General features: G+C 42.4%; 1 protein-coding gene across 1 annotated transcript in view; it reads right to left on the bottom strand.

The window, feature by feature from the left end:
* UGCG (UDP-glucose ceramide glucosyltransferase) overlaps nucleotides 1-27,811 on the bottom strand; it is a 44,874-nt gene that overhangs the window by 12,486 nt on the left and 4,577 nt on the right. Inside the window, exons 2-4 of the mRNA XM_004600301.3 lie at nucleotides 10,027-10,168; nucleotides 1,644-1,746; nucleotides 449-550 (exon numbers count right to left, since the gene is read on the bottom strand). Coding sequence (XP_004600358.1) covers nucleotides 449-550; nucleotides 1,644-1,746; nucleotides 10,027-10,168 — 347 coding nt within the window. The remainder of the gene's footprint in view (nucleotides 1-448; nucleotides 551-1,643; nucleotides 1,747-10,026; nucleotides 10,169-27,811) is intronic.

A 27,811-nucleotide genomic window follows, 5' to 3' on the forward strand; every position in this document is an offset into this window, starting at 1 on the left:
TAAGAACAATGTAAAAACTACACTAAGAACTTAGAAGCTTTTATAATGACCCTTGACTTTTCTTTTTCTTGGAAGGGGGGGCATACCTGGCAGTGCTCAGGGCTTACTTTTGGCTCTGTGCAGAGATCACCCCTGATGGGTGGGGGGGAACTACATGCAATGTCAGGGATCAAACTGGGGTCAGCTGCATGCAAGGCAAGCATCCTGTATTATGTCTCTGGTCCATGACTATAAATTTTGAATGGCTGGAATATTCCACTAAAAATGGAAGTATTTTTATACATGTAATTTTCTAGGTTAGCATAAAAATATCAAAACCACAATAAGCATAATTTGCTATAATACCATGAAACAGCAATGAAATGATCCACTTTATTAGCAATAATGTTTTTTGACTGTTTTTAGCATTTTATCATGAAATAACAGTTCCCATAAAATAAGACCTCACCTCTTATTCCACTATCACAAATCCATATAAGATCATACTTCGCAACTTCATATCCAGGCATTAAATTATTAATTTTAGGATTAATGCCAACTTTTTTGCCACCTAAAAATTTAAAGGTAGAGGTGAAACATTGTGGAAGTGATGCAACAATGAACATATTCTATATTCTGTAAACACATGACTGAGAAAAATGAAAATTTCATACATATTTAATAATTTTTAAGTGAAAAACTTTTCATACCTAGGGCCCCAAAACAAAACGGAGAAGAGACATTTGCACTCCTAGGTTCCCTGCAGCACTATCCATAATAGCCCAAATCTGGAGACAACCCAAATGTCCAAGGATAGATGACTAGATAAAGAAATTATGGTACCTATGCACAATGGAATATTGTAAGGCCATGAGAGAAGATCAAATCAAGCAATTTTCTGTTACATGGGTGGATCTGGAGAGTATCATGCTGAGTGAAGTTAGTCAGGAAAGAAGAAATGGGCACAGAATAATCTCTCTCAGATGTGGGATATAAAGAAACATATAATAGAATAAAAAAATGCGCAAAGACAATGGAAACAGAGAGCATGAAAACTGGCAGGAAACTCGATATGAAATATAACACTTGGGGTGGTGGGCGTGTGCTGAAGGATAAGACAGGGAGAGAGCAGTAATTATGGTAGAAATATTCAATGAGGAACAGGGGGTGGTGCTCAATGGTGGTAAAATGCTATGTGTGAAGCCCTATCAAAAATAGTACTGTAAATCACAAGCACTCATGGGGGGGAGCCCCCCATTGGTGGAGGGAAGTGGACTCTAGTAAAGAGACTGAATCACTGTATGCCTGAAACCCAATCATGAATAACTGCAATTTCATGATGACTAAATTTTTTAATTAAAAAAATAAAGCAACAAGTTTTGAAATTGTTTTGTATGTTATTAGCCATACAAATAATTCAGAAAAAGAATTCTTTCTTTCTATTCTTAGAAATTCATTAGTTTCAGTTATCTAAGTCTTATGTTCTACGTCAATTAAAAAAAATGAATATAAAATGACAAAAATACCCCTCCAGTCTTTAGAATAAAGCAAACATGCTAATCATTTCAATGGGGCTAAGCTAAGCACATTAAGAGTTTAATGCAATACTACTGACTGACTATACTATTAGAGCAAAATAATTACTTCGAATTTCGATTACTTACCTATAAACAACCTAGCATCAACATTTGGATATTTCCCCAGAAGCTTCTTACACACATCAATGGCTGGATCGTCATGATCTTGTACACAAAGGAGTACTTCATACTAGTCAAAGAACACATTTCATTTATGTTAAAACTTTTTTGAAAAGAAAATAAGCACTTATTACTAGCACTGAGTGACGGGTTAAAAAAAAAAACACATTAAGAAAAACAAGCAACTGTACTAAGTTTTAAAGTACAGAGTGGAGCCGGAGAGATGGATCAATGGGTTGGCATGCAGATGGCAGCTGGATTTGATCCCCTGAACCACCAGGGGTGACAGACAGCTGAGCCGGGCAAGAGCTCCTAAAAGCACGCCCTGTGTGAGCCCTGTCCCCAGCAATAAAAATCAGGAAGTGAAGTGAGAATTCAGAATAGACCTATACACCCAGCATAGCACTTGCTTTAATTGACAGTAACTTCCCCAGAGTGGGGAACTGGTTGCAAGCAGGAGAAGGAAGATGTTAGATGAGCCGGCAGCTGCATCTTGCCATTCCTTCCTGGGGAGGCCTGGCCTAGTAATTAAACTCCATCTCAAGCTGCTCCAAATCATCACGGAGAAATCTTCTCTGATGCTAAATGCTCACGGTGTCAAAGCAGCAGAAGAAAGCAAATAAAAATAAAACACCCTTTCCTAAAATCTGTTATTTCATGAAAATGCTGCAAATTATAAATCAAATCAAATTCAGATCAATGTAAAAGGCCTTTCCAACTTTCCAAACTCTTAAAAAGTAAATGTGACATTAGACGGGGGGGGGGGGGGGGAGGGGGGTGTGTGGAGGAGGGGGTGGAGTGCTAGAGCTAGAACCCAGGGCCAGGTCTTGTACCACGGTACTGCTTTGCTGCCCCCTAGATTTTGTATTGGTAATAATTTTCGGAAATAAAATATTCTTTTATTTCTTTCATTTCCTTCTTTTATGGGTGGGGGGTGGGGGGGCCCAGCGCTTAACTACACTAGGCTGTGTTCAAAGCCTTCTCCTCTGTTCAAATATCATTCCTGACAGGGCTTGGGGACCATATGCGGTACTTGACCATATCAAACACTGGTTGGCTACGTGCATGTAGCCTTATCTGCTGTACTCTCTCGCTGACCCTCAGTGTTTTATTTTGCCTGCTTCTATGTTAGATAGTAAACTAAGGAAGTCATTTAAGAGCACTTAACCAGCTATGTCAAAATTTTCCTGGGGCAAGCACTTAAAAGAGAGAATCTGGGAGCTGGGACAATAGTACTGCAGGTAGGGTGCTTGCCTTGCACACGGCCAACTCATTCGGTCCCCCAGCCCTGCCAGAAGTGATCCCTGAGCACTGAGCCAGGGAGGAAGACAGGAGTAGGCTCTGAACATACTGAATGCGGCCCCTTGACCTCCCTCCTCCAAATGACTGGGTGGGGAGGGAACAAAAGGGCCAGACAAAAAGCATGTAAGTTGGGGCTGGAGCAATAGCACAGCAGGTAGGGCATTTGCCTTGCACTCGGCTGACCCGGGTTCGATTCCCAGCATCCCATATGGTCCCCTGAGCACTGCCAAGAGTAATTCCTGAGTGCAGAGCCAGGAGTAACCCCTGTGCATCACCAGGTGTGACCCCCCAAAAAAAGCAAAAAAAAAAAAAAAGCATGTAAGTTAAGGTGTTTGTCTTGCACAGGGTGAGCCTGTTTAATACGTCACACCACATCCAGCTCCATTTATACTTACTTTTGTTTGGGGGCCACAGTCAGCAGTGCTCAGGGCTTACTCTTGACTCTGCATTCAGGGATCATGCCTGGTGGGGCTCAGGCGATCATATATAGTGCCAGGGATCGAACCCATGTTAGCTGCATGCAAGGCAAGCGGCCTACCCACTGTCCTATCTCTCCGGCCCATCCATTGTACTTTTGCAATAGAATCTCTGGGGCTTCAGACATCGTCAGGTTAATAGTGATCTACTTTTCCTGGGTAGGGGCCACACCTAGCAATGCTCTGGAGTTGCTCCTGATAGTTCAAGGGATCATGTGGTGCTGGGGATCAAAATGGGGCGGTGGCATGAAAGCAGGTGCCTTCACCCCCTACTTAGCCCTATACTCCAGCCCAGGTTTATAATAATCTTGAGTAAGTGTCTAAGTTACCATTTAGCAAACTACTAAAAAACTTTTTAAGTGCCTACTCTGATAAATGGAGATACTACCTTATTATTTTCTGGAATATGAAAAAAAATTTTGAAAGTGATGTGGTGATAAATTCATGCTGACTTAGCTAAACATTGTGTGTGTTGTGTTTTGGGCCACACCCAGCGGTTTTCAGGGATTATTCCTGGCAGTGCTCAGAGGACTATATGGTGTGCTGGGGAACAAACTTATTTCCACTGCATGCAAGGGGAGTGCCCTACCCACTGTAACATCACTTGGGCCCAGTAGGTTAAACATTTTTAAGGAAAGGCGAGAGTTTCATGTCCATGAAAATTTAACAAAGCTATTTACCTTTCTGATCTAAAAAATAACAAGAGCCACAGGCACAACTTTCTAAGTGACTAACAGGCAAGGACTAACTCAGGGAACAGGAAGGCCAGTTTAATTATTTCCATTGATAAACATGCCCCAAGAAAAGGAAGAAATAAAATGTTTACAGTGTCCTCAAGCACAATGATTAATTACCATTTGCCTTACATTTAGCAGCAAAAACTGGCAGTAAGAGAAATGAGTGGTTCAGCACTTAAGGACCAGACAGACCTTCGATCAATGAAGGTTAAGCTAACAAAATAAAATTTCTTTTTCCCCTCTGCGAAAAAACAAACCAACCACATTTTCTTAATAATTGTGACGGGGAAGAGGCACTGTGCTTTCCCCTTCATTCCACCTACTGCTCTTATATATTTGCATTATATACTTGCTCCAACTCCTACCTTTAATGACTGACCCAAACTTCCATTCAAAAGATGTGAAAATTATTAAGTCACTTATAATAACCAGATGAATATCTTAGCCTGGGAAGGGCACCACTCCTGGCACAGCCCTGAAATTTCCTAGGGGGTGGTTCTATGTCTCTAAATCGTCAGCATCCTCCAAACTCGACTTTCAAAACATTGCTCTGTGCAGCTGCCAAAGAGACAATGATCTGAACTATGAAGATTAGAAAGGTTCAACGGTGGCTTTCCAGAGGATAAGAGTAACAATTAGCTTTCCTCTGGTACTCTGCTTTGGAGCCAGGCTTGCTCTCAATGGATTTCTTTTTCCAACCAGAGCAAAGCTTTCTTAATGTTTTCCTGGAGTCGGCGTTCTTCAGGTCTGAGTAAATACCGTGAAAGGAAAACTTCAAAGCATTTCAATTTCATAAAATGTAACTAAAAGACTAATCTTAGTTTTAAGTCCTTATTGTCAAGAAAAATACAGAGAAATATACTCAAACCGGGGGTGGGGAGCCTACAGTACGTTAGAGCAAATTTTGTGAGAACGGGAGAGAGAGAGTTTACCTCTATTGAAATTCAAAGTTTAAGTTTTATTGATTATACTTCTTAAAGTTAACTTCAGGGACTGGAACGATAGTACTGCGGGTAGGGTGTCTGCCTTGCACGTGGCCGACCCGGGTTCAATTCCCAACATCCCATATGATACCCCGAGCACTGCCAGGAGTAACCCCTGTGCATTACTGGGTGTGACCCAAAAAAACAAAAAAAAAAACCACAAACAAACAAAAATTAACTTCAAATGATAAACAAATACCTTCTGATTAGCCAGATTTCAAATGAAACTCAGTATTATCTTAACTATGTTCAGACACATAACAAATCGATAACTTCCAGCTGTCTCTGATATCAAAAACCTTATTAAATTGGAGGTATGGTCCAAGTCTTCTTGAACAAACTTTAAACCTCAACTGCTCAGGATATTCTCTGGCACTGAAAGTAACGAATGTATGTTAGATTAATGCAGAGTTTTACAAGAAAATTGCTCTGAGTTTAAAGTTCTGATGAAACTGAATACATATCTGATTCTAGAGCTATGTAAATTATATGGGTTTTCAAATCTGGTAAATCCCCAATCTATCAGACTTTAGTTTCATTCCAAGTATGGTCAGTCTTATAATAAATGTTCCTATTTTCAACCTTCTTGGATTCTTTGTTAAAAGATTAGTCAAAAAATAATTCCTCTTAAGGAGAGCCACACTACTGACAACGAAGAATCTAAACAGCAGAACTAGAACACTGTAAATGAAGTGTGTTTGAAAAAAAAATGAAAAATGAGTATCAGCTACCATATTAACTTCAGTTATTAGCCATCAGTTATTAACCTCACTGCTAATAACTGATCACTAATTAAAAAGATCTCCTATGGCCTCCTGTGGTTATTAACAGTGAGGTTAATAACTGATCACGAATTAAAAAGATCTCCTATGGCCAGAATTTTTAAAAAGGTCACTGTCGGTGCTAAAACTCTGCCCAAAGGACATCTTATATTCAATTTAATAGAAAACGAACATATCACTTTCTCATTCTGATAATCTTTCCTAAGAAACGACATTTTCCCCCAAAAGAACTAGGTATCCATATACGGTAGGTTCTTAAGACAGAGAAATCTCTCTGGTCCCACCAAAATGTCAACCTAAAAATTCACAGCTAGATCCAGTAGTAAACATCTTGCATATCCAAGGTTAAACAAAAAAAAATGAAAAACTTCAATGTGTTCTTTTCCTTTTTTCCACAAAGAAAAAAAAAAAAGACTTATAGTATCCTCAGCCCAAGAACAGAAAGATAAGTCATACCCACAATGTAGGGCCAGAGAAATAGTACAGCGGGCGGGGCACTTGCCACACACTTGGCTGACCCCAGTTCAATCCTTAGCACCCCACATGGCCCCTGGGCCCGGCCAAGAGTGAGCCCTGAACTGGTGGAGGGATGGGTGTTTGATCATTGTGAGATTGTAACCCAAACGTGAAAGCTTGTAACTATCCCACGGTGATTCAATAAAATTTAAAAAAAAGGGTGAGCCCTGAACACGGGCAGGTTTGTGCACCCCTCCCCCACCCCACCTCGAACTCCCAAAACTGCAGGATGAAAGTATTTCCATTCTTTCTTAAAAGAATGTTTACACTCGACAATAAGAAAAAAAGTCAGTAATCAGGCGTGCTGGGGCTTGGCGGTCACAGGAGGCCTGTGTGTGTGACAATAGCCTCATCTGTTCGCCCTCACGCCAGCCAGAGTTCACTGGCTCAGCTCCACTCCCCTGCAGAATACTCACCACTGTGTTTTTTTTTAGTCTTTTGAAAAGCAAATAAAATAAAATAAGGTGCGATCAAAACCTTCTTTAGATTGCAGATCCAAACTATCTTTCCTCTCTTTACCAAACGGCATGACTAATAAGAGATACCTTTAGAATTAGCAATGAGTTTCGGACTGAAAAATAAAAACGGGCCCGAAAAATAATACAGCGCGTAAGGCCTTGGGAGAGCTCTAGCTTTGTACACAGATGACCTGGGCTCACTTCCTGGAACAGCACTGGGTCCCCACAGCCCTGCTAGGAACTAGGAATGATCCCTGAGAAAGAGCTGGATGTGGTCCAAAATCAAAAGAAGTAAAACAAGATGCTTGAGTAATCCCAAGTTGTAATTTTTAAATGCCCAGTTTCATTCAGAGAAATTAAAAAAAATATCAATTCATCCCAATTTTAATATGGGTAAATATGTTCCTGAGACAAGTATGTTCTACAACTTAAACTCACACTAACTTTCATAGCCACTGAAACAACCAGACTGTAATTCCAGAAGAGAAGCTGCATAAAAACCAGAACTAAGTTGTATGAGGGGTTGACCCATGAAAGAGCAAAGGGTTATAAAAACTAGAGCTGTGAGACCAAGTCTCACACAGGAAGATGCACATGATTCTAAGCTGTGAGATTCAATCAAAATCGATACAACTTTTTTCTTTCAGAAGTTTAAACTCTTCTTTGCATTTACTTGCAACGAAAGAGGTTTCAAATAATTTCATTTTTCTAATTGCAAAAAATTCAAAATTAGTGTTCTTTACATCATTCAGAATTAGAAAGGACCACACACTTCCAGTGCTGGAACCATAGTTCAGTGGGTCCCTGGGCGCTTGCCTTGCTTGCAGCTGACCTTGGTCCCATCCCTGGCATCCCATATGGTTCCCTGAGCCCTGGCAAGAGTGATCCCTGAGTGCAGGGCCAGGAGTCAGCACTGAATGTGGACCAAAACCAAAAAAAAAAAGAAGAAAGACTGCACTTTCACTGTTAGCTTGATTAAAAAAAAAAATCAAGTACTTAAACCTTAATTTTTAAAAATTATACAAATGTACTCTGAATTATTATACACAAACTGGAAGATATACTATTGCTTTAATTAGTTTCACATATCTAGACTCCAAAATTCCTAAAGTTATAGTAGAGAGCTAACACTAAAAGTAACTGGATGATACTCATATCTACATATTGGGAAAGAGCTGCATTAAGGCTATCACGTCTGTATCTTTTCTATTCTTTTCATTGGTGCTCCTGAGAAAAGTAAGGGCTAAAAAAAAAAAAAGAAGAAGAAATAAGATCATGAAAACCAGTCACTAGGAGAGATCGGTGTATACTTATCATCTACCTTTTCTTTACTTAGGCTACATTGTCCTGATGAAGGCAGGGCTATCTGGGTGGCAAAATCTAAATGAATGCAGTGCCACAAAGAGGCAAGTAAAAAAGTGAAGTTAACTAGCCCCCCAAAAAACCCAAAATATCGAGGAATATAAGTCTCTTAAGAAACTTAAGGAAAGAGAGAAAAAAATTTCTCCCAACTGAAAGTCCTGCAGTGATGAGGACTTTACAGACCTACAGATTGTATCGATAAACGAAAGGGGGGAAAACAAGTATTAAAATCCAGAGAAATCGGCCACCTTGCCGCACTCAGCAGTGAAGAAACCCAGCAGGCACCACCACACCGGAGAATTCTCCGGGCCCCAGACTGAGTCGATATCTCTGGGACCCCCAGATGGAGCAGGTGTGGTCTCCCCGCCTTCTTCGGATGGAATCCCGGCGACCATGAGCTTCTACAAGCATGGCTTACGCAGCCGCATGACCTTTCCTGATATGCAAGGTGAGCAATGGAAAATAAATGATCTAGCGTCTGCCCCTGCCCAAAACTAGAGAGAGAGCAGTGACATGCAGGGCCTCATGGGATGGGGGGTGGAACCGGCCCCTCTCCCCATGCTGACAAGGCCCCGAGTTGCCTCCCACGAACGGCTGCTGGCACCTGAAGGGCCATGATCCCAGAGGCACACAGACCAATCTCGGAACCCAGCGGCTTTTGGCAGAAATGCATCTGGACTGAGCATTAAACTACAGCGCTATGCCACCCTGGGTGGGGAAAGGTGTTTGTCCCTTCTGCCTTTTCTCCCGGGCGGCACAGTGGCACCACCTTCTCAGCGCCTATTGGACAGCCAGCTATGAGACTGCAGTGACATGACACTTGGGGCCTCATGGGATGGAGGGATCCCAGAGGCAAACAGACCAACCTCGGAACCCAGCGGCTTTTGGCAGAAATCCCTCCAGACTTATAACTAAAATATCAGAAATCCAAAATCATCATATGCTCTTCAGATCAGCAATAGAAAACAAATTACCTAATGATGCCTTTATGGCAGGTCTGATTGTTGGGGAAAATTCCAAATAATAATGGTGGGTCTTTTGTCAAAATATTGAATGTGATCAAAGTTGAGAGAAGAGTAAAGGGGAAATCATCTGCCACATAGGCAGGGGGAGGGGTGAGATGGGGGTATACTGGGGTTCTTGGTGGTGGAAAATGTGCACTGGTAAAGGGATGGGTGTTTGATCATTGTATGACTGAGACTTAAACTGGAAGGCTTTGTAACCGTGTTCTCACGGCGATTCAATTAAAAAAAAAAAAAACCAGAGAAATTAATACAATTAAAAATCAGGCATGAAGCCCCATCATCCCAGAAATAGATCTAGTCCAGATTCCCAGGGAATTAATTTTCCTTCTATCTGTCCCTCTGTCTGTCCATTCATACCACTGGGCATGATTTTTCATTCCCTGCCTCCAGCCCCAGGCGCTTGCACACAGCTCAGAAGGAATACATCTTCCCTGCTTAAATGACCAGGCACCCACTAGTCTCCCAGTCTCAGGTACTACCGATTCTGACAGTGGTTACGGGTGGTTACAAAAGGAACTGACAGTTCAGTTTCTCAATCCTATTTCTGCCCTCTGACTTAACATGTAAGTCCAATGAGAGGGACATTATCAGGAGTTTTTAACACCTTTACCTTATACTGTATCATCCTTTTCAAGTGTTTACCAAGAGAAAAGAGAAAAACTAACAAATATTCATCTAGTTCATTCCAAATGAACACAACACTACTTACTTTGGGATAATCCAATTCAAAGAATGTTTCCAAGTTGTTGATTAGGTTAGGATCCACTCCTTTCAGGGGTTTCAGAAGAGATACTCCTGGGAGCTTGCTATATGGCTGTTTGTCTGTTGCTTTCTTGTTGAGGTGTAGCCGGCTGAAAGGCAAAGGATACATATGTTACTTCTCAAAAATCAAGCAGTGCTTGGGCCTGGAGCAATAGCACAGTGGGTAGGGCGTTTGCCTTGCACGTGGACCGGGGTTTGATTCCCAGCATCCCATATGGTCCCCTGAGCACCACCAGGAGTAATTCCTGAGCAAAGAGCCAGAAGTAACCCCTGTGCATCGCCGGGTGTGACCCAAAAAGCAAGCAAACAAACAAACAAACAAACAAAAAATCAAGCAGTGCCAACTCCACATAAAGTATTATCACACTATCAATAAAACTGTTTAAATGTTTACACTGGGAGTCCAGGGAGGTTGTATGAGAGATACAACACATGGCTAGCATGTGTGAGACTCTGTAATCCCCACTGCCCCCTCAACAACACTCACGGCATTATTTCATTTTCCAGCAACCATCAGGCTTGACCTCACTGCCTATGGTCACAGACCCTACTCCAAGCTCCACTCAGGGCAGTCTCTCTAAAGTAATTGCTTTTAAGACTGCGAGGTTTTTAAAGGAAATGGAAGAAAATAAAACAGGAGAACCAAAACTAAGTAGAATGAATGGTTCATTAAAGGTTGGAACTAAATACTACCAGTAATTGCTGCGTGCCTCGTGCCAGGGACAATGCCAGGCAATCACTAAACACACAGTGGAAAAGAAAGGAAGGACAGTTCAGTCCTACCAGAAAGTACAGGGGGCATGGGGGGTAAACAGGCAATGTTAACAAACTTCTATAACAGTCTAGAAGTACCAAGTTGCTGGTTTGGCAAGTAATATGTCAGGATAACAGACAGGATTGCCACCATCCACAAGCTCAGGATGATGATGGCAGACCAGAGAAATATTGAAGGAAAGAACAACAAAAATCTCAATGACTGGGGTGGGGGTGGGGGGGAGAGCAGGGGATGGCAGAAGGGAAACTGGGGACAATGGTGGTGGGAAATGTACACCGGTGAAGGACTGAGTGTTGGAACATGGATGACTGGAACACAATCACAGTGGTTCAATAAAAAGGGAGAAAATAATAAAAATTATCTTGCTTCACTAAAAAAAAAATTTCTAATAAAAATCTCAAGGATGAAAAGGTAGCTATCAATGACACCGGATATGATGTAGTGCCACCAACCCACAAGCAAACTGGCCAAGACTCTCTGTGCCGATCCAGCCCAAGAATACTGCAGCCCGGAAAGAGGGAAGTCCAGTCTATAGAGAAAACAGAGTGGTCCACCTGTGATTAAAGGTTCTCACAACAAAAAGATGCCATTCGCTGGGGCCGAGGATGGGGAGCTTGCCTTGCATACTGTGGACTTGAGTTCCATCCTAGTAAGTCCTGAGCACCTATGGGTGTGGCTCTCAAATCAAACAACAAAAAGATGCCATTCAGCAGACATTTATTCCAAAGGAAGTCAGCGATGACTTCCTCTTTCCTTTTCATAAGCAAGTCTCCAAGCACTCACCAGTAATTAGCGGCTAGAACAATCATGGCATCATCTGAAAGATCTTTAAAGACCTATGTGCTCCTGTGTTCTAATAACTTTGAAGTCTTTGGCATCTTCCTGACTTAATAGCATAAAGCCCAACCAATAAGACCCTTTCAGAAGATCAGAACAGCAGAATGCATGCATCTTAGGCTCGATGAAAAGCATTCTATCCACCCATAGCTTTTGGAGGTACCCTAGTATCATTACCTACAGCAGTTAGGTGAAGACATGCTCCCCTAATTAAGGCAGGAGCAGGCTGGAACAAACACCTACTGTTTCAAATAAGCCAAGACAAACATCTTTACAGAAAGAGAACTGGTTTACCTGCAGCAGAAGAAAATTTAAACCAACAGGGAAAATAATGAAGTACCATCTATAAGCAGGTGATCCACAAGCTTTCTGAAACTTACTGATGATGAGTAGAAGTAGCGAGAGAGCACTTTGAAGTGTGCTTAGCAGTGTGACAGTGCCATGACACTCACCTTTGATCCATTACTTGATCAGTGGTTTATTTTTATTGCAATTAACCGAAGTATCGGTCTAAGCAGATTGGGAAATTTTGAAGAACTGTTCCTTGACCAGTCTGAAATATACCAATCTACAGAGGTTTCCCCAACTGCTGTGGTGACCACCCCGTTTTCAGAAACACAATTACTCAGCACCCACCACTGCCCCAGGAAAATACCTTTCTATTTTTATTTTTAAGGACCCTAACACCCTTCCCTTTCAACCCCTCTGTCCCCACCAACTCAGTTGTGTGAATCAGTACTCCTATTATGTTGTCTTGGGACCTTTGTTGCTACCTTGCTGTGTATACATATTTATGCTTTTTAATTTATTTTAATCGAATCACCATGAGATATAGTTACAAAGCTTTTATAATAGGGTTTCAGTCAATGTCCCAACACTCATCCCTCCACCAGAGGACATTTCCTACCACCATACCCTTTCTATCCCTCTTGCCACCACCCTCCACCCCCCCCCCCACAACTTTGGGGCATTATGGTTTGCAATACAGATACTGAGAAGCCATCATGTTTGAATATACCTTTAAGTGAACAAAATGAAGAGACCCCCACCTTCCCCCATCTCCCTGTTCTTCCAGAAGCCTGGCGGTCACACCCATGAACAACTGCCTCTGGAGCCATATAAGCTCACCAACAGTCATGATCCAGACACTCACAAATAAATCTCGAGAAAGAGAGCCACAGCTGCAGAGATGCCTATGAACCCAAAGTCACCATCCAGTTAAAAATTTAACTCCAGTGATATCACCCTATTTAAAATTTTAGAATTCCTGGAGCTACATCTCATATCTAAGCCACTGGTGTACTAGGAGTAGCACACCACATCGGATGGGATGTGAAGTAAAAGGCAACTGATCTTAATTAAAAATAAATAGATAAAAAATTGAAAACTTTATATATTTGCATACAAGACTCAGCCTCAAGCTGTAATAACATGTTAGTAATCTCTTAGACAAGGGCTTAATGGATCCAAGGTGAGATACAACAATCTTCATACACTCTCCTCTATGGAAAACTTTTTGAATCATTTTTTAACAAATTATTCTTAATAAGCAATACAAAATAAATAGGATCTGCCTATGGGTCAGGCTTGGGAGGTGGTGGGGAAATTCAAAATAATGGTGGTAGTAAGGTGTAATGGTGGTGGAATTGGTGTTAGAACACTGAGTGTAATAAGTTATTGTGAAAACCCGTGTAAAAATAAAAAAATAAAATAAATAAATTGGAACTGATAATGATGATTCACATGATGATTTAAATCACTATTAAGAGGTTCATATAAAACCTCCTATCGTTTCACTGCCTCATTCCTATCACCAGCCTTCTCCAAATTTCCAAAATTAACAGTTTTGTGCTTATCTTTCCAAGGTTTTTTTCTTGGAGGGGCCACATCAGAAAATGTTCAAGGATTACTCCTGGTTCTGAGCTCGGAATTACTACAAGTAGAGCTCAGGGGATCATATCGGATGCCAGGGATTAAATCTGAGTCAGCCATGTGCAAGGCAACCACACACTCCATTGTACTATCACTCTGACCCCCTTCCAGGGATTTTTAAATGCATAGAGCTAGGATAGATAGATAGATAGATAGATAGATAGATAGATAGATAGATAGATAGATAGATAGATAGACAGACAGATAGATAGACAGATGTTCTCATATAATATGTTCAACATAGATAGACAGATACAGATAGACAGACAGATGTTCTCATAATACATTCTACATAGATAGATAGATAGATAGATAGATAGATAGATAGATAGATAGATAGACAGACAGACATAGACAGATAGATGGATGTTCTTATATAATAAGTTCTCCCCAAATACAAATGCACTAAATGTGTATCTAAATGTATCTAAGATGCTGGAAAAAGAATGGAAAGCTGCCCTACCTCTCAGAAATGAGGAAAGAACAAGTAACTGGCTGATGTTTGCCCAAGGCCATCCGCCCAAAGACCTGGAGCTGTCACGATTCTGAGACAGAATCATAGGACATCTAAGAACCTGGTCCAAGACAGAATCCCTGAGGGCAAAGAGGTCCCATGGTCCAAGCTTAGCGCTCTGAGACAATTTCCAGGTATGGCACAGAGGAAGGAACACAGGCAGAGCCCACTAGGACCCCCGAATTGAGGAGGTAGAGTCAAGTGTCCAGAAACATAAAAATATCCAGTACCCAACAAAGCTAACTTCAAACTCTCTGCTGTCTAAGAAAATATCTGGTATGCCAAAAGCCAGGAAAAACCCTACAATGAGGGAAAAAAAATCACTGGAAAGCAACACTGAGATGAAGTCAGCAGACAAGTCTAACCCACTGCTCTAACTCTTCCTTCAATCTCCTTCAAACTCCTCCTGAACCCTGAGTGTTTTCCTTTCTTCTATGTTCAGGCTGTGGGGGATGTAAAATCTTGACAGCATTTCATATGTTTAGACTAGGACAGAAGGTCAGGGATGGGGCTCAAAGGTCAAGTGCACGTTTCACATGCATGAGGCCCTGGATTTGATCCCAGGCACCAAACCGTGACTAGGAGATATGGTCCTCAAATGCAGGAACAACTTCTGTACAGTCTCTGTAATGCAGCCTGACAGAGACGATACTGAAAGCATGAGGGCCAAAAGAAGGAAGCTGTGTGCCTTTCTTATGAGATAATCCTTCTTAAGACTTTCATATTCCAAGTGTGCTCCTCTGACTAGCAGCATTGGCACGGGGGAACTTGCTAGAAATTCAGCACCCTTGAGTCCCACCCCCAGACCTACTAAACCAGAATCTGCTTTTTAACAAGCTCCCGAGATGATTCATAGGCACCTTCAAGTTGGAGAGGCACTCCTTTAAGACTCAACTCTGCTATAAACTCTTTCTCGACATCACAGACAAGGAGGAACAGAGGCAGAGCTTATCGTATAGGTGAGAAATAGCCATGCAGGGATATAAGGAAACAACAAAGATAATTAATGGATAGATAATAGAACAGGGGCAGGGGAGATAGAAGGCAAGGAAAATAGAAGTCCCCAGAAGAAAAAGTGTGTAATTAAAGAAGCAACAGAAAGATGGGGGAAAAAATGAGAAGTAGAGAGAAAGAACTCAGAATTCATGGGGCTTAGCTTATGGACAACAAGGGGGCAGAGGTGGAGGCTATGAGGGAGAACAGGAACTGACCACCGTTGAATCCCAGTTTTAGGGCAGGTAACTAGCAGCACCATTCATAATACCTGTGCAATATAAGCTAGTGGGAAAGCAATGAGCATTGTTTTAAATGCACTAACTTCAGTGTTACTCTTAGTTCATCACGTATCAGTATCTCTGATCCAGCAGGTAAGTGTTTTTCAACGTTTAGTACACATTTAGTCATGGGTTGCTAGGATAGAACTCAGTGGTAGACACACACACACACACACACACACACAGAAGACACAGGTAGAAGATCACAAGTTAAAGACTCAGGTGCAGAGCCAAGGTATCTGTATTTTGAGAGGGCCAAACTCAGCGATGCTGGGAGACCATATGGTGCCTCGTGGGTATCCCGGACCTCCAGTATACAAAACTCTGCACTAACTCACTCCACTGAATTATCTTTTCAGCTCTGAAATTTTACATTTTTGTAATAATTCCAAATAATTGTGAGGCAGATTTTCAATGAATCACATTTGCAGATACACTCCAGGAAACAAGTTCTCCTGCGCTGAGCAAAATAATATATAGTATGCTGTCAACTCCATAAAGGATTGAATAAATCGACAATACTACAATTCAGTATGGTTATATAAAAATATATAACAAATACACAACTCAGGGGCTGGAGCAATAGCACAGCGGGTAGGGCGTTTGCCTTGCATGCAGCTGACCCGGGTTCAATTCCCAGCATCCCATACGGTCCCCCGAGCATCGCCAGGAGTAATTCCTGAGTGCATGAGCCAGAAACACCAGGTGTGACCCAAAAAGCAAACAAACAAACAAACAAAAAACTCAGAAACAAATACATAACTCAGAAAAGTGGCTTTGATCTAGAGATAAAAATATATGGGAACTAGGCTCAGAGGGATAGTATAGGTGTCAAGACACCTGCCTTGAATGCAGCTAATCCCAAATAATTGCTGAACATTGGACCAGATAGGGTCTCCTGAACATTGCCAGGAGATTCCCTGAGCACCGCTGAGTGTGGCCCCCAAACCAAATAAAAAATTTAAAAAGACAGTGAGGAAGAAAGGTACGTTGCAGAAGAGTTTCTTTGGCAAGATAGTTTTTTTCCCTTTTTGAAAGGGTTCAAGAAAGTAACACCATGAAAGTTAAGGAGAGTTCAGGACAGAACCAAAATGCCCATTGAGTGTGTGTTCGTGGTGACCTCAGAGCACTGTGGACAGGGGGAGAGAGATAAAAACAGGTTAGGACGTAAATGAATGGGAGGGGAGATGCGGTCACAGAGAATAAACACTAGCTTTTCCTGAGCCCTGGCAGTGAGTAAAAGGGTTGAAGTGACTCGATGCAAAAGGGTTTTCAGCTTAGTAAATACTATAAGGGGGAAGAATGATTAATGGACATATTTTTATCCTTGTAATTACTATATTCTTTCAGATGAAGTTTTAAAGACCACGATTTAGTGCCATACGGTTGGTGCATTTTTATTTTTGAAAGATCGGTATATACTTTCAATTTTCACCTCAATTCAATAGTTATTTATTTTTACAGCATTCTCCCGGTCTTTTTCATTTTTACTGAATCGCCGTGAGATAGAGCATTACAAAATCATTCATGACTGTGTTTCAGTTATACAATGTTCCAACACCCATCCCTCCACCAGTGTAATTTCCCAGTGTGTCCCCAGTTTCCCTCCCTCCCACCCTTTCAAGTGTCCCCATCCTAGCCTGTCTCTATGGCAAGCACCTCTCTCTCTCTCTCTCTCTCTCTCTCTCTCTCTCTCTCTCTCCCTTCTTCCCTCCCTCTCTTATTTTAGGCATTGTGGTCTGCAATACAGATGCTGAGAGGTTCTCCTTTACCTGCTTTCAACACTCAGTTCTTGTCTAGAGTGACCATAGTTCAACACAGTTTTTAATTAAAAAGTGAGTCAATGGGGGCAGATGTGAAAGAAAACAATGGCACGGCAGGATCCGCAGACAAGAGTCCAGCCAATCTGATTAGAACTGGGGCAAACAGTGAAGATTTCCAAGTGAATCAGCCAAGAAGGGGAGTCACAGCTCAACAAGAAACCAAGCACTCGAGGTATCACTGTGGACTGAGCCGAGATCTGAGCATGTGGAGTCGCACCCATCACGCGCCCGTGATTAACCTCTGCAGGTGGAGAAGCTGGAAATTATGAGGCGAGTCAGGATCACAGGTCAGACTAGGAGGCAAGGCCAGGGGCAGGATCACGAAGGGATGAACTGTGTATTCTAGGCCAGATAAAGGGATGAACTGTGTATTCTAGGCCAGATAAAGAAATGAATGAAGAGGCAGCAGGTGGAGGCCAGGGCTGTGCCTAAGTAGCCTGTGGCAGTTGTTTTCAACCTCATCTGCACATGAACACCACCTAGGGAGCTTTTAAAAATCCTGGCTCACATTAAATCATTAAATCAGAATCTCAAGGGATAGACCCAGGGAGGGGGGCAGACAGGTGGGTGTTTAAGCCCTCCAGTGATTCCAAACACAGTCAAAGTTGGGGGTCGGGTGTGTGTGTGTGTGTGTGTGTGTGTGTGTGTGTGTGTGTGTGTGTGTGTGTGTGTGTGTGTGAGAGAGAGAGAGAGAGAGAGAGATGTATTTCAAGTCCTGGTCATTCCAGATTCCAAGTGCAAAGTTGTGTATATGTGTGTGTGTGTGTGTGTCTGTGCACTGTTTTAAGCTCCAGTGATTCCAAGTGCAGTCAACGTTGAGGGTGTGAGAGCGTGCGTGTGTGTGTGTGTGTGTGTGTGTGATGTATCTCAAGCCCCAGTGATTCCAGATTCTAAGTGCAAATTTGAGTGTGTGTGTGTGTGTCTCTGTGTGTGTGATGTATCTCAAGCCCCAGTGATTCCAGATTCTAAGTGCAAAGTTGAGTGTGTGTGTGTGTCTCTGTGTGTGTGATGTATCTCAAGCCCCAGTGATTCCAGATTCTAAGTGCAAATTTGAGTGTGTGTGTGTGTGTGTCTCTGTGTGTGTGATGTATCTCAAGCCCCAGTGATTCCAGATTCTAAGTGCAAAGTTGAGTGTGTGTGTGTGTCTCTGTGTGTGTGATGTATCTCAAGCCCCAGTGATTCCAGATTCTAAGTGCAAAGTTGAGTGTGTGTGTGTGTGTGTGTGTGTGTGTGTGTCTGTGCACTGTTTTAAACTCCAGTGATTCCAAGTGCAGTCAAAGTTGAGGGGGGGGGCAGGGGAGGGCTGGGGGTAGGGCTCTTCCAGGGAGTGAAGTACTGTGGGGTGGGGTGTGGAACGAAGACACTCTTGTCAGTCACCTCAGGGTTGCTAGCGTAATAAACAGAGATCCAGAGCAACGGGAGAATTTCCCATTTGGTCACCCTATCCCTATGGATTATTTCCCAGGTTATTTTTAGGTTATCACTGACAAACTTGAGCATGCCATTAAAGACACTGGGTAGGAGGCAAATGCTTGGATTTCTATACCCAGGGCAAGTTATTTCTTTACCTGAAGTTTCATGCTGTATTTTTTTTTAAGTATGGACAAAAACACCTACCTTATAATGTAGTTGTTAGAAATAGATGAGATTAAGCCACAATATATTTGGTTATTATTATTAACAAGTTAACTGCTCTATTTTCCACCAGAAGTACCTCAATTACCAAGTTCTCATTAGATTTTGAAAGATGAACATTGATGAGTTATACACCAAAACAAGATATTCATTTATTTAAAAATTCACATATATTTAAATATTCAGCCATTCTGTTCCTAAAAAAAGAAATAATAATATATGCAACCCGTGACTAAAAATTAAGCAGGGAAATAAAACTCATCAGAAGGACTGAATCATGGCTAAAACAGAATAAGCCAAAACAAGATGCAAAACCACTAATGTCAAGTTTAAATTATACCCAATATGCAGACTAACATAATAGCCTAAGGAAAGTCCAATATAAATATCCAATATTTAGGAACCAACTCCAAGTTCAATGGTGAATATCCAACAGTGTAAAAACAAAACACAAATTGGGGGCAGGAGCATTACCACAAATTTTCATCTACCAACAAAATGACTTGTCACTGTTCTGTCCCTGAGTTTTCCTTGTCAGCTGTTAGAAGGCATCTAATAGCAATGCTGACTAGTCTTCCTGGCTTCTCTTTTTTTTTCCTTACTCACATGCTGAGTTACACTGTCCCCAGAATTTCTCTTTACTTGATTCTGTTAAAAGGCAGCAACTCCACCCCAGGTGGAAGCCAACGATTCCAGATGGAATTTCAGGCTGTTTCAAGCCCCACCACTCAGTCTTAGACCCCAAAGCAAGGGGTATCAGCAGGTCACCACAACCCCTCCCAGACAAAAAGGTCCCTCTCTACCACCTGCAACACGCTGATTTTAATCAGCACTTTGATTTTCATCAAACTTGTAGTTTTTTTAAAAATTTTATTGAATCACTGTGAGATAGTTACAAGCTTCATGTTGGGGTTACAATCACACAATGATCAAACACCCATCCCTCCACCAGTGCACATTCCCCCCCACCAATAAACCCGGTATACCCCCCCTTTCCCACCCTCCCCCTGCCTCCATGGAATACTATGCAGCTGTTAGGAGAGATGAAGTCATGAAATTTGCTTATACATCGATAGACATGGAGAGTATCATGCTAAGTGAAATGAGTCAGAAAGAGAGCGACAGACATAGGAGGACTGCACTCATTTGTGGAGTATAGAATAACATCACATGAGGCTGACACCCAGGGACAGTAGATACAAGGGCCAGGATCACTGGAAGACTTGCAAATTTGTAGTTCTTAAGATAGAACTTCTTCTAGGGACCGGAGCGACTGTACAGCAAGTAGGGAGTGTGCCTTGCACGTGGCTGACCTGGGTTCAATCCCCTTCACCCCAGATGACTCCCTTACAAGCCCTACCAGGAGTGATCCCTGAGTGCACAGTCAGGAGTTAGCCCTGAGCACTGCTGGGTATGATGCCAAAACCCAAATCAATAGAGCTGCCTCTTCTAACAAGAACGCCCATTTGATTTTCGGAAGTTTGATTTTATTACTTTTCCAGGAATACCTGGGCAGGGTGGGAATGGGGGTGGGGGATGGGGGTGTATCAATGGAGGGGGCATCCTATATGACTAGGCAATGCTTTTGATTTGCTTCATTTTCCTAGAATAATCTCAAAATATATGTGTGGGCAACTGGGGGGGGAGGGAGGGGATCCAGAAAGCACAAAACCTGAATGTGTCACTTTTCCCAAGGAATCATTTCCACATTTAATTTTAAATCAGGTTCTAGTGACCCCCTGTCAAAAGAGAAAAAGAGCCCTTGAACTCTTTGGGTCTCTTTCGCTCACGGACACGGAAGGGAGGTGCTCCTGGAGCACTGGAGATGGGACAGGACTGCAGTCTCTCCAGGGCGTTTCCTCAGAGCAATGAGGGGACCAAAAGGCTGAAAGGCACCTCATGGTTCCCTGAATCCTTTTGGGAGCAACCCCAAAGCAGAGCCAGAAGGAGTCCCAGCCCACAAACCCCCCATCCCCCAAAGAACTATTAAGGGGCAGGATGTGGCACTGGTTTAGTTTACTGATTTTTAATTCCCTTTCAGCACACAAATTTTCTTTTTCTTTCTTTTTTTTTTTTGTTGGGGGGCAGGTGTTTTTTGGGGCCACACCCAATGCATGCTCAGGGATCACTCCTGGCTGGCTCAGTGAACCTTATGGGGTGCCAGGGATCAAACCTGGGTCAGCCCCCCCCCCACGCACGGCAAACACCCTACCCACTGTGCTATCTCCCCAGTCTCGTTTCAACTTTGAAGTTGACGGGATGCCTTATTTTATCCAAGTTGATTTATACTATACATTTTAAAATGTGTTTTTCTAAGTATATGTTTAGGGGCTAGAGAGATAGTATAGTGGCCAGGGTGTTTGCCTTGAATGTAGCTGACCCCAGCACCCCTGATGAATCCCCAGTACCCCATATGGTCCCCGGAGCGAGCAGTGAGCAAGGACAAGAGTGGGCCCTAGGCATAGCTGGGTGTGGCCCCAAGCCAACCGAACTCAAGTGTCCCTGTTTAGAGGTACACAAACTTGATTTGCCAAAACACCATCTACCAAGGTGATGTTTATTTCAGAAGAAATCAGGCTCTAAAGCTGTTGCTGTCTTTTCTTCCTTTTTTTTCTTGATTTTTTTTGCTTTTTGGGTCACACCTGGTAATGCACAGGGGTTACTCCTGACTCTGCACTCAGGAATTACTCCTGGCGATGCTCGAGGGGCCAAATGGGATGCTGGGAATCGAACCCGGATCGGCAGCGTGCAAGGCAAACGCCCTACCTGCTGTGTTATTGCTCCAGCCCCTGCCGTCTTTCCTTCTGAAGAACTGTTTTTCCTTTGGGGGCTGGAGTGATAGCACAGCGGGGAAGGGCATTTGCCTTGTACAAGGCCGACCCCGGTTCGAATCCCAGCATCCCATATGGTCCCCTGAGCGCCGCCAGGAGTGATTCCTGAGTGCATGAGCCAGGAGTGACCCCTGTGCAACGCCGGGTGTGACCCAAAAAGCAAAAAACCCAAAAAAACTGTTTTTCCTTTTCATCTTTTAGCTTGGCCTTCTTTTTTTCACCGTTTCTTCTCTTTCCAGTTCCTCTTTCTGTGGTGCTCTTCCCGATGTGAGGGTTTCTACCCTTTCAAATAAGTTTCTAAACCGGAGCTAAGCCTGGTAGGAGAAGCCCAGAGCGCTCCCCACTCCCAGAGGTGAGAGGCACCAGAACCTCCCTCAAGGCGTCTAAGGGAGAAGATACAGATTCCTTGAGGGCAAAGTGCACCTCGTCCCAGGCTGCTATTTTTATAGCTCAGCTGTGTGATTTAGTGGAAGCAAATTATCTCCCAGGAATTTATCTCCTCTGCTCTCCGTTACCAAGCCTGCTAATATTTCATGTAGGACGCGTGCCAGATCAGCTGTGCCCCCTTCACCTGCGCCATGGCAGCCATTTCCAAAGATTACAACGTCTGTTTTGTTACTGACAACTGGGCTCAGGAAGGCGTGCCTGTGTGTCTCTGGGCCAGTGGGGTGTCAGGCCCTATAGTTGAGTGCTCATTCTCCGGTAGAGCACTTATCTTTCCCAAGGGAGATGGCATCAAACAGACGTCATCAGCGTGACAATGTACTCCTGGAGAAAGGGAGCCCAGAGGGAGATTCTGCCACAAGGCAAAATGGTCCAGAGTTAGCTTTACAGCAAACCCACTATTTCCTTTTCCTAGGCACAGTAACTTTCAGGCAAATGAATACAAAAGATTCCACCATCCGGGAAAACAAACAGAGATCTTGACTACTTTTGTCTCTTTCCCCACTCACCTCTACCCGCCCCCGCCCCTCCCACAACCCCAAACCAAACTCACTAATCCTTTGGTAAAAATTGTTAGCCCTAGGGTGTGGGAGCGGATAAGCAAAGTCTTTTGCTAACAGTAGCTAAGGCAGAAAGGGACCCAGAAGACAATGTGGTCCCAGCAGATAATGGGCCCCAAAAACAAAAACCCACAGAAGACCTACAAACAAGCACAATCTATGCTTCACATCAAGAAATTAACCACGGCAGTATGCTTAACAATTCCCTAGAGCCGCCCTTGACTGGCACTGAAGGTAGTGCTTAAACTATTTTTGCATATAAAATAAAGTTCTGGGGACTTGTGATTTGCAGAGTGAACCATTCAGAACAGCCCTTGGCTCTGTGGCCCCATCTTCCCTGAAGGACAGAGTTAAGCACAGGACAGACACAGCTTCTAAAAGCTTTGGGAGAATTCATGGTTCTGTTTCTCTCTAAACTGTAATAGTTGGGGCTGGAGCGATAGCACAGCCGGTAGGGCACTTGCCTTGCACGCGGCCGACCCAGGTTCGATTCCCAGCATCCCATATGGTCCCCTGAGCACCGCCAGGGGTAATTCCTGAGTGCATGAGCCAGGGGTAACCCCTGAGCATCGCCGGGTGTGACATACAACGCAAAAAACAAACAAACAAAAAAAAACTGTAATAGTTAAGTTAGAAACTATTAGAAAAGGTCCCATGGCCACTGAAAGCATCCTGAATTCTGATCACTTCAAATCTCAACAGCCAAATGACATGGAATCGATTATCTGATACTACTGGAAAACCTTCAAATTCCTTTGATTTTGTTTTGTTTTTTTTTTGTTTGTTTTTGGGGTCACACCTGGAGATGCACAGGGGTCACTCCTGACTCTGTACTCAGGAATTAACCCTGGCAGTGCTCAGGAGACACCATATGGGATGCTGGGAATCAAACCCTGTCAGCGGCTTACAAGGCAAATGCCCTACCTACTGTGCTATCACTCCAGCCCCCAAATTCCTTTGATTTAATGAGTAACAGTCTAATTACCAACACACTGGATGGATACTAGTAAAGATATCACCATCCCTACCCTTAAAAGCTTCCAATCTCACTAGGAAAAGAAACAAAGAACACATTTACTATTCAGATGGGTAGATCCATGGACAGAAAAGGGGTGTAGGCTAATCCAGTAAGCAGCTGAAGTCTAAAACAACTTGAAGAAGTTTGACAAAATGCTAGGCAGAGGCAGAGAAAGAAAAGGAGAAAGAACTATAAAGAAAGTATGTTGCAGGCTTGCTTTCAAGCCCATGCTCTTCCTTCATCATGTAGCTACCCTGCTTGTCTCTAAGTCTGCTTTTTCCACGCTGAAGAGTTCTCTCTTGAACACACAATCCCTCTCTTTTCTTACTCCTCACCATCTTTCTAAATAAGTTTCATTCAAAAAGAAAAAAAAAAAGTTTCATTCAAAAACTATCTTGCTTGGGGCTGGAGCAATAGTACAGCAGGTAAGGCGTTTGCCTTGCACATGGCTGACTGGGTTCAGTTCCGCCACACTCCACATGGTCCCCCAAATCCTGCCAGAAAGAATTTCAGAGAACAACCCCTGAGTTACTGCTGAGGAAGGGGGGAAGGGGGGAAAAGAGGACGGAGGGACGGAGGAAGGAAGGAAGGAAGGAAGGAAGGAAGGAAGGAAGGAAGGAAGGAAGGAAGGAAGGAAGGAAGGAAGGAAGGAAGGAAGGAAGGAAGGAAGGAAGGAAGGGAGGGAGGGAGGGAGGGAGGGAGGGTATTCAGGGGAATGACAGCAATTCAACTGTTGCTAAAGAAACAGGTCCAAAGGGGACAGCTCCACTCCTTAAGGAACTATGCATATGGCTCCTTTAAGAACTATGCATATCTTGCAAAAAAAAAAAAGCACTTTTAACCTGAAGGCAAAGAAAAACCATTGTAAATTTTTATGCCATTTGATCTAAGATTAGTGCCACCAAAGGATAAGACAACGTTAAGAAAAATAAAGTAGAAAGGGAGCAAGAATGTAGGTAGAGATACCAGTGAATAGAGTTTCAATAATCCAGGGGGTGGAGAGAAAGGAACCAAATCAGTGTGTGTCAACCTTGTTCCTACCTTGGCCCCCTTCTGACCTTGTTCCCTCCCGGCAGAGTCCCTGTCGTACATGTGGGCTCCTTGACGTGTACTCTGCCCCCCACCGTTTGATTGTCACCATACAGTATCCTGGAGGCTCACGGGAGCCATATGGCCCATAGCTGGAAAAGGCTGCGCTGAGTTATGTAGGAAAAGGAAGGGAAAATGAATGAACAGCCATCGCCGGACATTAAAACTCAATTACGATTTTCATTTTGCTTTTTAAATCCCTCACATTAGAGTGCTATCCTGTCTCTTTCCAGGCTTACATTAATGAGGCTCAACTGTCTCATTCATTCAGCCAAAGTGGTTCTGGCAGCAAAGGCCTTAGCCAAACACTCGGGAGCAGGGCCCAAGTGCATGCTGGGGATGAAATCTAGGGCCGAAGTGCTTGATTCATGTTCCCCGGAGGTGCAGAGAAACAACATACAAGGAATTTTAAGCAACACACACACACACACACACAAAAAAAAACACACCTGAAGAATCTCAAACCATACTATCTAAATGTATTATCTGAAATGATAAGAAATGGTATTAAAACAGTCTGGTTTTGACAGGTAGTTTATCAGTTACTCTGATACAGTGAGTCCTGAAATTCCATTTGAAAGCTATCTAGAAAAATTTTTAAAAAGCAAAATTAACTTGGGAAAAATATTCTTCAGGGAAAGGATCTCTGCTTTACTAGAGAGAGTCATTAATATTTATGGAACCTAAAAAGCAATCCCACACTAGCCTGGCACCTCCAATCAACTAATAGAAAAAATACATCTTAACGTGGAACATTAGGATATTATGTCCAGAGGGGGTAAAATAACCCAAGGCTGAATAAGAGGAAAAGAGAATGAAGATAAAAGGAAAGTAATGCACAAACAGACAAGATGTTTTTTCGCTTTGATACTCTCATCATCCATCAACATGGCTCCTAAGTACCAAAAAATAAATTAAATAAAATAGATAAAGAAGACAAAAAGAAAAGAAATGGCTGTGGACTTTTCTATGATTTTACTGCAGCAGCCCACATGTGATCAAACCATACTAGCTCTCAAAACAGTAAAAAAAAAAAAAAAAAAAAAAAAAGGCAGCTCAGTAGGGCACTTGCCTTGCATGCAGCCAACCCAGGTTCAATTCATGGCATCCCATAGGGTCCTCTGAGCATCTCCAGGATTCCTTAGTGTAGAACCATGAGAAAGCCCTTTGCATCATTAGATGTGCAGCCCCCTCCCCCCACTCCCACCCTCAAAAAAATCCCAGGGGGGAAAGAAAACCTGTAAAGATCACTAAACCAAGGCTGCCTACTGAGGATATGAACATTTATTATTTTTAGAAAACCAAAAACCTTGGGGGAAAGAGTCCTGGATTTCAAATGCTTTGATCTAAATGTGATCTTTAACATTATAGGCAAACATCCCAGAGATCCCTGCCATCTAAAAGTGTTATGAAATGCATCAACATGAGAATCGGAGTTAGGAAAAAAAAGCACTAGATTGGTACCAGCAAGTAGAAATAGTTTCTCAAAAATACAGAAAACACGGTTTACTGAGTTCTATAATATCTCAATTGTGAAAAACGTGAGACATATAGGAATTACAGGAAATTAGAGAAATCTAAACAAGTTAATTTCATGGAACAGAAGTTTTCACTGTATTAATCAAATACAGCTGTTTTATCTTATTTGGTGGGGTGGTTGGAGGCCCAGAATCACAGGAGGGGCCCCTGTGGCCCAACGCAGGATGCGGTGTTGCCAGAGCCCTGTGGTGCTGAGGATATAGTGTTTACCCCAGCATTGTTCAGGGGGCCTCAGGGCCGGACGTACCCAAAGATGCTAGGGGGACCCTGTGGTGTCAGAAATCAGACACTGATCAGGCAAATGCCATGTGTCCTAACCACTGTACTATCTCCTGGCCCATCTGCTCCATTTTTAAATGCAGATTAATACTTCACTCTTCATACCATTTAAAGAAAAATAAAAACACTCTGAACCTGAAGATTACCCACTGTATCTAGTTTTCCCCCTAAATAACCAACTGCTTTCTTTCACATCTTATGGTTTGCCTCAGCGATTTTTACTACAATAGTTTTACTACTTCAGCGTTTTTAGCAAGGAGGAGCTAACAGATTATTCTAACACACAACTAGGGATTCATATACTTTTTGGAAATAAGCTCCATTTCTATCATCTATAAGCATAAGGTTTTATTAGGAGAGCATCAATATTTGTTTATTTTAACTTATTACACTTTATCTTATCTTAAGAAAGGATTTGAGAGAATGCAGAGCATGCATTCCAAACTTAATTTTATTTTTCAGTAAAATACAGAGTGTTTAGCACCGTATTTTCATCAAAATCTTATTCCCAATGCTCTTAACCCTGCCTGCCAAAATGCTGATATATGAAATTTGCAATTTTGCTAAAAATAGGGAGAAGCAAAAACTTAGTTCTCTAGCTAAAGGCAACTCATATTATACTGAGAAGTGTCTTTACTTCACTAAGACTCAAATCAAACACATAATTATGAAATTGAGACCAGAAGAAAGGAATGTTTCAAAACAAGGTAAGACTGGATATGTACATACATTAAGTTGTTGGCTATTTGTTTTGTATTTCATAATCATTTCAGAAAAAAAAATGTAAGAATCTTAATTAGCTAATCATTCAAACTTGCTATAAATTGCACTTGCTTCATTCTACTGTCACCTAACTTTTCAGTATCCTCATACTGTCAATAAAGGTCATTTTTATGAGTGTCAGAAGATAACCCAAAACCTCTCAACAATCCCAATAAAGTGAAATGTTTACAGTATTCTCTGCGCTCAGGGTTTTGTTCGTCTACTTGGTTTTTGGTTTTTAGCCCAAACTGACTGCGCTCAGTCATCATTCATGGAGGTGCTCAGGGGACCATGTGGTGTGCCAGGAATTGAACCCAAGTTGGACATGTGCAGGCAAGTGACTTAACCCCTAGACTATTTCACCATTCCTACACTGGTCTCAAAAATTAAAAATACTTTCTAAAAACTTGCCACTAAATC

Source organism: Sorex araneus, chromosome 1 (assembly GCF_027595985.1).
Source record: "Sorex araneus isolate mSorAra2 chromosome 1, mSorAra2.pri, whole genome shotgun sequence".
Taxonomy (NCBI): domain Eukaryota; kingdom Metazoa; phylum Chordata; class Mammalia; order Eulipotyphla; family Soricidae; genus Sorex; species Sorex araneus.